This window comes from Calliopsis andreniformis, chromosome 8 (assembly GCF_051401765.1).
Source record: "Calliopsis andreniformis isolate RMS-2024a chromosome 8, iyCalAndr_principal, whole genome shotgun sequence".
Taxonomy (NCBI): domain Eukaryota; kingdom Metazoa; phylum Arthropoda; class Insecta; order Hymenoptera; family Andrenidae; genus Calliopsis; species Calliopsis andreniformis.
In genome coordinates this window covers 6,241,425-6,253,568 of record NC_135069.1, presented here as the reverse complement: position 1 = coordinate 6,253,568, position 12,144 = coordinate 6,241,425, and the positions used below count along the sequence as shown (strand labels likewise).

At 38.5% G+C, this 12,144-nt stretch overlaps 1 protein-coding gene across 1 annotated transcript in view; it reads left to right on the top strand.

Moving 5' to 3' along the window:
* LOC143182555 (uncharacterized) overlaps positions 1 to 12,144 on the top strand; it is a 124,832-nt gene that overhangs the window by 78,640 nt on the left and 34,048 nt on the right. Inside the window, exon 2 of the mRNA XM_076383602.1 lies at positions 10,548 to 10,992. Coding sequence (XP_076239717.1) covers positions 10,548 to 10,992 — 445 coding nt within the window. The remainder of the gene's footprint in view (positions 1 to 10,547; positions 10,993 to 12,144) is intronic.

The following is a 12,144-nucleotide window of genomic DNA, read 5'->3' as shown; positions in this document are numbered from 1 at the left end:
CATTAGCGACTCGGTAATGCATTATTAGCTGAACCGAGGGCATAATGGAACTTTGGCATTCAACAATGCAACACGGTTAAATGTTTTATGACTGTCTCGACGGTGAAGGATTATAGGTACTCTCAGAAATGAAGACAGTACTGTACTGAGATTCCTATTTAGATTTCTGATCTTAGAAAAATAGTACTGCAAGATTCTTTAAGGATAATGTCTCCCATAATTGAATACTATTTATATTTATAAAAAATATTTAAAGAATATTTAAAGAATATTTAAAAAAATTAAAATTTCTGAAGAAGCTTTACTCTGAGAAAAAGTCAGATCATTTTTCCATTGCCAAGTTAATATTCATACCCATTTCTAGTTTTTATTTTACTCAAGAATACCAGAACAGGAAGTCTCAGAAAAAGGATGCTTATAGAATTGAATAATTTCCATAAAATGCATCAAGCTGATCATTTTGACTTCTGTGGTATTCCACAGTGTCATTTAAATTCCTGACGAGATTCCTGCAACGACGAATACCTACCTTTAAGAAATATTAATATGAAATATTTTCGTAATGATAGCACTGTTGCCTGAAAGGAATTTCGCGTGTCCCTCTCAGAGTCGTAACTCGAGGATTTCAGTTTAATGAGACTGTTCCTGCATGCTGAATTTAAGAATATCCCCCGAAGCTGTAGTTGTTCATACGTTAACTATATCAGTCTAATTTACAGCGTTGTGAAACACCGATTACTAACCAGCCAGCTGCATAACGAGAACCGTGTGCACAATTGCACGCCGCTATAAAGCGTATTAGGCGCGATTTTCATGCATTCTGAGAGGGCATTAAGGTTCCCAAGGCAATTGGAGCTCGAAAGCAGAACTTGGGAGACATTGCCACAGATTTGACGCGAACCTGCATTAACCGCGAAATTCGCTGCATTGTGGATTAAATAGCTTTGTTTCGAATCTAATATGAGAAGATTAGAACAGACCTTTTCTACTGAATTTTTTAAGTGTGTTTTTTAATTTCTTAAATTATATATATTGAAGAGACAGTGGCCTTCGACCCCTAGAATTTTTATGAGTCTGACTATTTAAGGGGTCTATTTCAGCAAAGACTCAAGGGGTTGAAATCCTACTATAAAATATAAATAATATAAATATTAGTATAAAATAGTTGGCTACCAACATTTCAAGCGTCCCCTGCAACACCAATAATATCTATCGGATTATCACAGCTTCTCATTAATAAAACTCAATTTCGGGCGAATAATGGAATCCAATCATGACACAATATATTGAACCGTGGTCGCGTAAATTGGAATCGGAGAAGATGACACGTATGTGTACCTACACATCCATCTCCCCTGCGTGCTATATATTAATTTTAACGTTACGTAGATTACAGACCCCGATATTATCGCCGTGAGGCCTCACTCGTGCATAAACACTAGTGTCGCAATATCTACGATACTCTAAAATGACGTTCCCCGCCCCTTATCAATTGTGTCCATAACACACATTTCAGCGTTATCGGTACTACGGAGCTCATTCAGTACCACACCAGCTCGATGAGTCGGTGGACGAGCGATTTCACTGGTTTTTATTCTGAGCCTCCTACTGTGCGATTCCCTATCGAACACCTTGCACCAGGTAAGATAAGAGGAGCAATCTCGCGTGCATCTGCCACTCTTGTTTCTCACTGTGCTTTTGCTTGTGGGGAACCACTAAAAACCAGACAGCTTCGATGAGAAGCTAAATGGAAAATGATTTTTCGTGAGTGAGTGAATAGGTGAACGAGTGAAGGAGTGTGCAGTAATAGACTGATACAACAAGTTTCTAATGCCCAAAGAGAAAATGTGTCTGATAAAGAGGAGGCTACGAAAAAAGCTTGAGAGAATCGCCGAAATTTTTACTCGAAAAGGCGGTGCGTTTCACCTCGGGGACGCAATAAAGATTACGAGCCGTGGAGGGATTGGATTCGTAGACTCTGTTGCGATCATAAAGCAATTTCGTCCGTGGAGGAGGTGTAATCACGTTTTATCTCCTGCGTTCGTTCCTTGGGACCGCAAGCATTTTCGTTGAGTTCCAAGGAGAGAATATTGCACTTCGGTAAGCAGCCTTTAACGATCTGTTCTGTCCTCGAGCCTCGAGTCGTCCTTTTTATTGCGGCTTTACGACGTATTTTCGAAACGATTATTAAAACATTAGCTCTGAGGAGGCATCGGAATTTTGTGGCTATTAGGCGAGGCATTAGTTCCAGATCGTTATCTGTTTTCAGGGAGATTTCAGGGAGTTTCGCGAGCTTTTGATGAGTCTTTGAGGCAGGTGATTTAGATTAAAATAGTTTCAGTAAGATTTTCATAAATTATACAATTTGAAACATTAAATTTAAATGCACTGATAAGTTTTACCCACATTATGGTTAACCTTACCCTTTTGGAAACTAAAATATTTCTTCTCGTATTTCTAACAATATTTTCAGTAAAATTGTTCCATAATTAACGAGCATTGCATACGTGGTCTCTCAAAATTAATCCACTTGAGAGAATCGCGTTTTATTCGAGTGAAATATTATTTTGAAAATTGCTCGTGAACAAAACTATCGAAAACTCATCGAAGACCATGAATACTATTATCATTACTCCTTGTTAACGCGAGTTCGCTCGGGTATTTGCATAATGCACGTAAACGCGACCTGGGGCACACGTATTTCGCTGGACCTTGTTTAATTATCCAAGACGATATCGCGCCGACTGCCTTTGACCTTTCCATAATAAATCCACGGCGGACGGGGTTTAATTGGCATGTAAATGGATTTTCCTGGAACAGTTTCAGCACGAGTGGATATGCCACGGTCCGCTTGATTGGGAACCACGTGCTCCGCATAATGCAAATCGGTTCATGATACCCACCTTCCGCATTTATTCACCAAATCCCATGGAAACGACCAGAAGTTCCTTCATGGAAACAGATTGAGCAGGTTACTAGTGTCTATCTGGTCTTCTCTGATCTCTGATCTTCTCGGAGTTCAGTCCTTCTCAACTGAGCTCTTTGCAGAATTTCAAAATCGAGCCATTATTTTTTATTAACTCTTGCATTCTCTTTTATTCATTTAATTAGTTAGCAATTGGAATTAAAAATTCTATGGGCACATCTGGTGTCTTGAGATCCTTAAAAGTTCTCAGATAGCATCAGATAGCATCCTTAAAAGTTCTCAATAGCATAATGCCTATTTAGTCTTCTAGAGACATGTTGCTTTAAACATGGTTGAACTTGTTTAATAATAATATCTTCACGCGAATATAATAAGAAAAAATAGGACGTCTCATAGTACATTATTTCTTATCTTATTTTTATTCAATTACCGAGGTAATGGAACGAAGTGTTCAGTTTATTACAAAGTGTGCAGCATCGGGGAAGATTTTCTCAGGAAACTTCATGAGTTCACTCTTTTTCTTCGGTAAATTTTGCGAGGGTTGAAAGAAACCCGCGATCCACGCAATAAATTTCAGATCAACCGTCCTTCTGTCGGTTCCTTCAGAGTGCCAATAATCTTTGACGTCGACCTACTTTTCTACTTTCGCTCTCCAATATGCAAGTATTTTTAGGGTTCCATGGGATGATTCTGAGTTCACCTTCAATTATGCATTCTGATTGACTCACTTCCTTCAAAACTGCTCGACATATTTCAAATACACGTGAAAGCCTCAAAACTGCCTTCAACTAAGCAGGCACTTCAATTAATATATACTATCATGCTTTAAGTATTTAGACACTTCCACATTATTGACAGTAAATACAAAAATGTAGGTATTTCATGCGTTCTCAATAATGTCAAAGTGTCCAAATACTTGTGCACGATGTTGCAAGAGCTGCACGAGCAACTTTCAAGTCGTTCCTAAAGAAAACGACAAACGGAGCTCACGGGACAAATACCATGCAATAACACGTAGCAAATAGTAGTAATTATGCACCGTTCATTACTCTCTGTCACAAGTGAGTCTCAGAGGATTGCGGAAGTGAATGTTGCACCCCAGGAGCCTCCATCTATCTCGCAATCCTTGAATTCGATATTACAGGATGATAGACAGCTCAGCTCTACGATTTGAAATTGGTAACTTTGGAACAGAAAGGAACCCTGATTTCTCAGACAGCTCTCTGAAAAGGAACAAATTCGTTTCAGCATCCTAAATCGCGTAAAGTTTGGCTCGCGCGAATTTCTGTCTCCCCTGCTTCGAGGAAGCGCCACTTCCGTCGACTCACCCTCCGAGAGTCGTTTAAAATGGTCGACGTTTTTGTGCCGCTCCCTTGCAGTGACACAACTTACCAGATAACAATATTCTAAAAGGAAAATACGTTTTCCATCGCGTTGAAGCGTGGCGGGCGTAAATCGTTCCCTACAGGGAACTTCTTCCGCGAGAGGACAAGAGGCCCTTATCTGAGAGCTCGGTGAGCACGAACGGAATCTAGATGTCGTAAAGTTAACCGAAGGACCGAATCCAGTGCTTATCGATTGAACCTGACCCGAATGCCTGTCTCTACATCCACGACGTCGAATCTGGCTAATCGAGAACAAATGGATCGCGAATGTACTAGCTCTATCATGTGCAAACAGTTGTCCCGATACTTCGCGGATACGTTGGAGGCATGTTAGATCTGTGCTAGAATCTTGGCTGTGTCTGTGAGTGATTATTGTGTAAGTTCAAGCTTTTTTTAATTCGCTGATTTCTAAATTTTTTTCTTTTTGGTACTATCAGAGCTTTTAAAAAGCTCATGTATCACTGTTTTTATGGTTATACTACTTGTTCGATGGCTGATCCTTTATAATTTGTAATACTGTAATAGTTGCTTCCTTCTGACGATTCCTAAATTCAATGAAAATTTCTTTTATTTCTGGAAGATTCAATTTTGCAGCTGCAGTTATTTTCAACGAGTGGAAATTTAATTAGTATTGTACATTAATTGCAAGTATTTCGTGTTTTACTTTTTTTCGTGTTTTAACTATTTTTGTTAAGGTGCACGATGTGACTCTAAGAAAAATTTCACAGGAATTTTGATGCCCTTGTATTATAACAACATCAAAGATTTTTCAAGTGAATAATGAAGGAATTTAACGATTATTATACATAAAATTAGAATTCTTGTGATTCTTGTGACATGTTACCACGTCATTCTCTTGGATGTTAATTGGAAATTGTTGGAATTCATTAGGGGCATGTGCTGATTTATTCCAACACGAAGAGAATGAAAACAAATTTATATTGGGAATGGGTAGGAAATAACTGCTTTTATTTGTCAGAATTAAATTGCTCTTTTTATTATTCCAGTACGCGCATTATTTATATTTTAAATCCCAAGCTACATATTTAGTTACAACCACACAGTATCAGTATTCCACATATTTCTCTTGAATCTTCATTATACAGGCAAATACGAGCATCTAAAATAATTGCATAAAATATGAGCCCCGATTGCATATTCCACATAACACATCACTAATTTTTTATCCCCTTCCATGATCATAAAATACAATTAGGTACACACATAAGATGTAGCTCATAAAATCTGGCTTCTCTCTGTAATCATTTCATTAACAATCGATCCTCTATGAAAATGCAAGCACGCGATCTCGTCAAGCTTTTTTCTCCTTTTAGCTGCAACGAGTAAGAAAACGCTAGTGGCGTGATCGCTCGCGTTTACAGTTACGAGTCTCAAAAGAAAAGAGAGAAGTTCCTTCGTGAACTATTTAACTATCTGCACAAACGAATCGCGCGTAATTATCGGCGAAAAAAAAAATTGACTAAAGGCGATCCAGTTATGATTTCATTTAACAGGTTGGCGAACGCATTGCAGACGTAAAAATCGATAGCGACCGTGTGGCTAAACACGCTGCATGATCGATCATTCGCAGTATCGTTCGTATCCCTTGTTGCACGATTTTACGACGTCCGTTGCAGACGTAATAACGCGCGTGAGAGCGCACTTGTAATTCAACTGATACTGTTCCCAATATAAGGGGTGGTTTGTGGCCTTCGTAGCCTCACTTCTTGTCGATGACAGGAAGAAATTAGTTGATTGGTGACCATTTCATAATCGAAATGCAAATTTTTCTCTATAGATATTGAAACCTCATTAATGAGGTTTAAAAGAAGCTCAAAGATTTGAAAAAAATTAAATTTAATTCTCTGTAGCAGTAGTATATTTCAAACACAGCATTTTACTCGCTATTTCTTTGAACGAATTCACATTGTTGAATTGTGTTTTTTCTTGTTACTGTTGTGAAAGGGGATCCCAATAATTAATTTAATATTTTTCTTCTTATGATTTCTGCTTTTTGATCTAAATTCTGCAGCTTTTTAGAAATTGAAAAAGTTGAAGTATTTTTAACACTAGTAGAGTACATCAGTTTAGTGGACGTCTATATATTGTCTCATATTATCAAATGCTTTCTTCTGTCCTGGAAAAAGAATTATATAAAGTATATATACACTTATGTTTTTCAATAAAATTAGCAAATATTACGTAACAAATATTAAATTGGTACACAAGTAATGTGAATAGTAGAAACGGTTAGAACTTGTAATTCCATCAAGCTTTTGCATGATAATGGCATTACGATATACGAGACAGCAGAATATACAATACTGAACAAAGTATACATTACTTTGTATACACGTCGATATTCGACTATCAGAACTTCCCATTTCAAACGTGAAATTGGATTCGATGTTGTGTAGACATTCAAATATTGGGACATGCCTGCCTCCCCTGTCTGCATATATTTTCGAATGTTCTTTTCTCTAATATAATGTTGGTAGCTTTTAGACAGGTAGAATTAATTTTAATTTCTCTTTCCTTCTTTTAGAAACAAAATTACAATCTCCCTACGTGTTTTACGAAATCGAATAAAATTGTTGGTTATAATAGGTCACTGCGTTATATTTTAAGTGAGTGCAATCGATGCGTATAAACGTGTTTCGTGTAAGTCTAGTAGTTACAAACTCATGTGTTATAAATGAGTTCATGCACTGGTAAGGTGCAATTACCGATGCAACGGTGGTTTCAGGTGCACCGTTCAACTTATTTTCCTACTCACATATTCGTGTCTCTAGGCATATATAGAGTGCACTGTCAGCACTCTGTTATTATTTAAATACCTTCCCATATGCAAAAGCACGTAGAAGAAATAAACATTCAGTAGAAACAGTAAAACTTTCTCAGTTATTATTCATAAAATAATAGCATATATTAATCAGTAAATGCTACATACTTGCTTAACTTTACTAAAGTATCGATAAAAATTCTCGAATCTACTGTGTAATAATAAAAAATTCACTACAGTCATGGAGGCATTCTTCCCATGTTATCTAATGAAATTTAACAGATTTCTAACATGAGCAATCTATTATGTTTTTCGTACCCTCTTCCTCGGTTAATTAATATCGATCAAGATTAATTGAATGGCAGTATCGCACAATGGAGTCTGACGAAGGATGCATACGAAGTTCGTTGACTGAATAATCACTAACTGTACAGCCATTAATTAAGCTCCAGCAAGAAAGAAATAGGTTCACCTAATTTTTGATACAAGAATGAAGGCTCCACCGTGCGAAAGGCAGTAACTTTTTTTTTTCTTCTGATCTAAGATTACACCCGCGTAGTGAGCAAGCAACGCAATTCAGTTTCTAATTTGCAGACTTAATTACGCGATGTACTTTCTAATGAGCTGATTGTGCTCTATTTTCCTGAACGTATTGCAGAGGTCTCTGCAGACTAGCGCAGACTACTGTTACTACACTAGAAAACAAAGAACATGGCATGTTGCATGAATTGCAGGAATGTTTCATTAATTAATTAAGGAAAATTGCTTCCTTCCCAAAAAGTGTCTTGTATTACATTGTAAATAATGTCTAAAACAAATCACAATATTTGATTAATATTAATGTCATTTTAATTTTGAAAAATGAGTGAACATTTCTTTAAATAAATATTTGCAAATCATTGGCAATGGAAAGATAAATAAAGTGTAATCTGAGTCCCACATTTTGCACGTGGAAACATTGATTCATATATCCTATCTGTTCTTTCATGTTTCATATGAGTATTTCTTATCTACTAAAGGTTCTCATTATCTTTCGTGTAACCTACTTCCTCCTCCAAAAATAAAAATTAAGTAGGCTAAAGTTCTTTCTATGCCAGCACCTGTGTAATCAAAATTCAAGTTCCCACATCGCTCCCCCAAATCACCAACAAATTAAACATTAAAAATTCTAAACTTCCTTATTTTATTAAACCTAAAAACTTCAGACAATAAATCACAATCTTACATTCTAAGCTCCAACAAACATCGAAGAACCCACACATACATTAATCAACCTTAAACACCTCTCACCCCTAAACACGAATATCAGCAGCTAAAAGAAATACATATCTAATATTTCTCAATACTCTACTCACATACCATTCAAATTCCACCAAAATTGGAAGCTCACACTAAATCAACGTTCCTCATAAGATACTAAAATACATTAAAAATTAATTTTCAAAATTCATACCAATAAATAAAAACCTTCTCTCCTCTAGAGAATCTCTACATTAATTTCCACACCTTTATACGAAAACAGACGTATACAATCACAATGGAATTTCAGCTGCTCGATTATTAAACCTCCCTTCGAAATCGCTCTCGTTCAATCTCTCATCGCAACAGGAATAATTAATCGCGAGCTCCACACGCGTAACGCCACAAACAGGATTGTTCCTCGAACGCAGCCGATTCCGGCGCGCATTGAAAAGTTCTCAGCCGCAGACGCAACAAGCGGCTGCAACACGAGCCGGCTCCGATTCAGCCCTGTTCGATGAATGCGTGCATCGTGTGCGTGCGCGCCGCTACGCGCACGTGCGTACGTCTTTCATTAATAACACAGTTATGCAACGAGCCCAGCGCGCCAGGGACATTAGTATAGCAACGCAGACGCTTATGAATCGGACGCGATAAACGTAAACAACGTTGCGCGCTTTGAATGCACCCGTTTCCCATCCCGCGACGACTTCAACGCCCGAATGGAACAAGGAATCCGATTGTTTCGGATCACGTTTAGCCGACCTGCTTCCCTCTTACCCTTAACTCGAGCACAATTCGGGGCGCTGGTGGAAATGCAGTCAGCGAGGGCGAGGGATTTAAGGGATTGATTCTGTAGGGTGCAGAGAGTGGTGTAATGTGGGACTGATTAGGGAAGCTGTGAGGAGGGATAAGAGAATTTGTGACTGAGGGGTAAGGAGATATCTAAGGGTGGGTCACAGTATTTGTTATGTGGTGAAGGTGGATAGGTTTTTGGGAAACTAGAGAGATGAGCTTTTGAGACTAGAATTAGTTGTATCGATGGTTGTGAGGTCTCTAGTTCTGAAGAGCTAAGTGGGATACTTGGTAAACGTTGACAGTAAGCTGATTAGGCTCATAAGAATTTTTAGGTAGTTATTGGGTGTCTTTGTAGTAATTAAGTCTTTGGGTATACTTGATGGTCTTGTTATGTAGATTTTATGAAATAATGTAGGAGTCTGACTATGCAGTCAATAGGTTGAGATTAAATTGAATCCACGTGGGATACTTCTTCAACTTCTTCAATACTTCACTATAGTGAAATGATAAATTGATACTTTATCCATATCGGATGAAACAGGAATTGTGCAGAAATGGGCATGATGATACAGTGGACAAAGAGGTCTTTTTAGTCTTTCGAGTATAATAGGACATAAAAACGACCCCAAATAGCAGTTCTAGTATTAAGTCCTCGACATACTCCAATGAGTCTGTCGAAGCACTGGCTAGAGTCCAAAACCATTCAAAACTCGAAACGAGTCTGACACTAGCGAAACAGATTGCAGAGAACAATCGGAGCAATGCTACGAAGAACCTTCTTACGTGTCTCTTATAAGTCAAGGTTTTCAATACGCTCTTAACTGAAATTAATCGTTCAACAAAAAGAAAACTATGCAACATACTTCTTTCATTCCTGATATTTGCATAATTCTCAGACTGTTCTATTACAAGAAAGAGCTGTCTAATTAATAGAAAATTGTCCAATCCCAACAATTTCACTTGCCTGCCCCATATTGATTAAAACAGTAATACTATACATCACCAAGCTCATTATTCCTCTCAAGTAAAACGTCAAGTAAAATGTTTCCAATCATTTCGAACATGCTTCGAAGCTTAGAATTCTCAAAAATCGATAGTTTTAGAAGTTTTGAGAGATTCAATAGATCTTGAGAAATGGGCAACAATTCAAAACCTCAGAAGCATTTCCAATACATATCTTTATTCAAGCAGTACTATTACCATAAAGTATCACAGAGAGTTTGAATTATTTTTCAAGACTCTCAAGAGTCCTAAACTCCAAATCATATTAAATTTGAAGCGATTCGAATCTTCATAATCCCAAAATCCTTCGAATCTCTTCGCACTCGAAATTCGACATCCCATCACATCCCACTTGTGCCCTCTATGGTCCCCCACCACGCAGCCGACCCACATAAAATGTAATTGCCTGTTCCAGGTGAGGAAGTCGTAACAGTGCCTCCCACGAGCGGAGGTCAGGACAGCTGGAAGGTGCAGACACTTTCGTTGGCCAGCGAATCGCCCAGCAATCGTCGCAGAGGCTGTCGTCCTCAGCTGCAGGCTGCGCCCGCTGGTAAACGCACGCGGCCAGCACCGCCCCCGCCCTCGTTATCCAGCAAGGTCAATGCCAAGGACATCAACAAGTACTTCGACTGGCCGAACAAGGAGAACACGCCCGGAAATGCCGTGAACGAGAGCGAGGGGACGAACGAGCCTCGAGCCGACAACGAGCAACCGACCATGGGCTCGAACCTGAGCAGGCACAACGGGAAGGGCCTAACTGGCCGCAGAACGCAGTCGTCTGGGAACCTGTGCGACCCCAAAGGGAAGCTTAACAGCATGGGCAAGATCCTGGTGCCTTGCTCCAGCGCGCAGAGGGAGAGGTGAGTTCTTTGTTTGATCCTCGAGAGACTGGGCGGACTGGAATTGGAGGTTGAGGGTTTCGTTGGTGCAGGTGGTCTCATTCATCGAGTAGGGCTTTCGATTATATTTCTTTTATTTTTTGAGGCTTGTGTAGTACTGGCGGGAGCTCGGAAGTTGTCAGTGAGACGGCACAGGGGCACCAGGAGTGCTCAGTTCGCTGCAAGTAGCTGTGAAGCTGGATATACACCAGCGAACAGTGCTATTACTAGAAAGTATTAGAGAGTTTGAATTGTCTTTCAAGACTGTCGAGAGTTTCAGGCTTCAAATGTTCAAATTATAATGAATTTTAAGTGACAATTTTATCTATAGTAATTCTAATGTATTATGTATACATAATTAAAAATAGAAAGTAGTGTTATAAAATAGTATCCTCAGCTTCTGGGATATCATAATTAAAGCATCAGGATATATGGTTTTAGCTTGCTTACCTACTGTGACATTTGACATCTTAAGTGTCTAAGTATTGAGACATTTATCTTAATATTAATCTCAGAAAATTCTTGAATTCTTTATTAAAAATTCAGTAGAAATTCGTATCTCTAATGCTTTGGAGCCAAGATAGCAAAACTTTGCTTTTCTCGGAGCATATAAGCAGACTTCCAGCTACGTTAAGAATAGTGTAACACGCTGAAGTAACTAATTAAACTTTGAATCAAAATTCACCCTGCAAATTTAAACTTGTTGCCAATTGAAGACAAATTGTAGCGTTCTTGGTCCCAAAACACCCAAACAGCGAAGGCAGTCGATCCATTCGAGGAACTTCCATTCTGCTGATTACATTATCCCTTCGCTAGCGGAAACAAGACCGAGTTGACAAGCACGTTAAACCTTCGTCGCACGATTGAACGTAAAGCAAACATTGACTGAATATTAACTAGAATGGCCATGTTTATGCAATATTGTACATATCAATAGTCTATTCAAGCTTCGAACGAGCACGACTCTGGAATACCTTACAGGAACAATCGTAAACTGTTCTTTATCTCAGAGGATCTTTCTTATTCTCTGACTTCATTCACGCAGCAAATTTGAGCTTACTCTCTGGTATTAACCTTCACTTTGAACCTAATGCAATTAAAATGATAGTTTGTGTTTTTCGTTTGAAGTGCTGT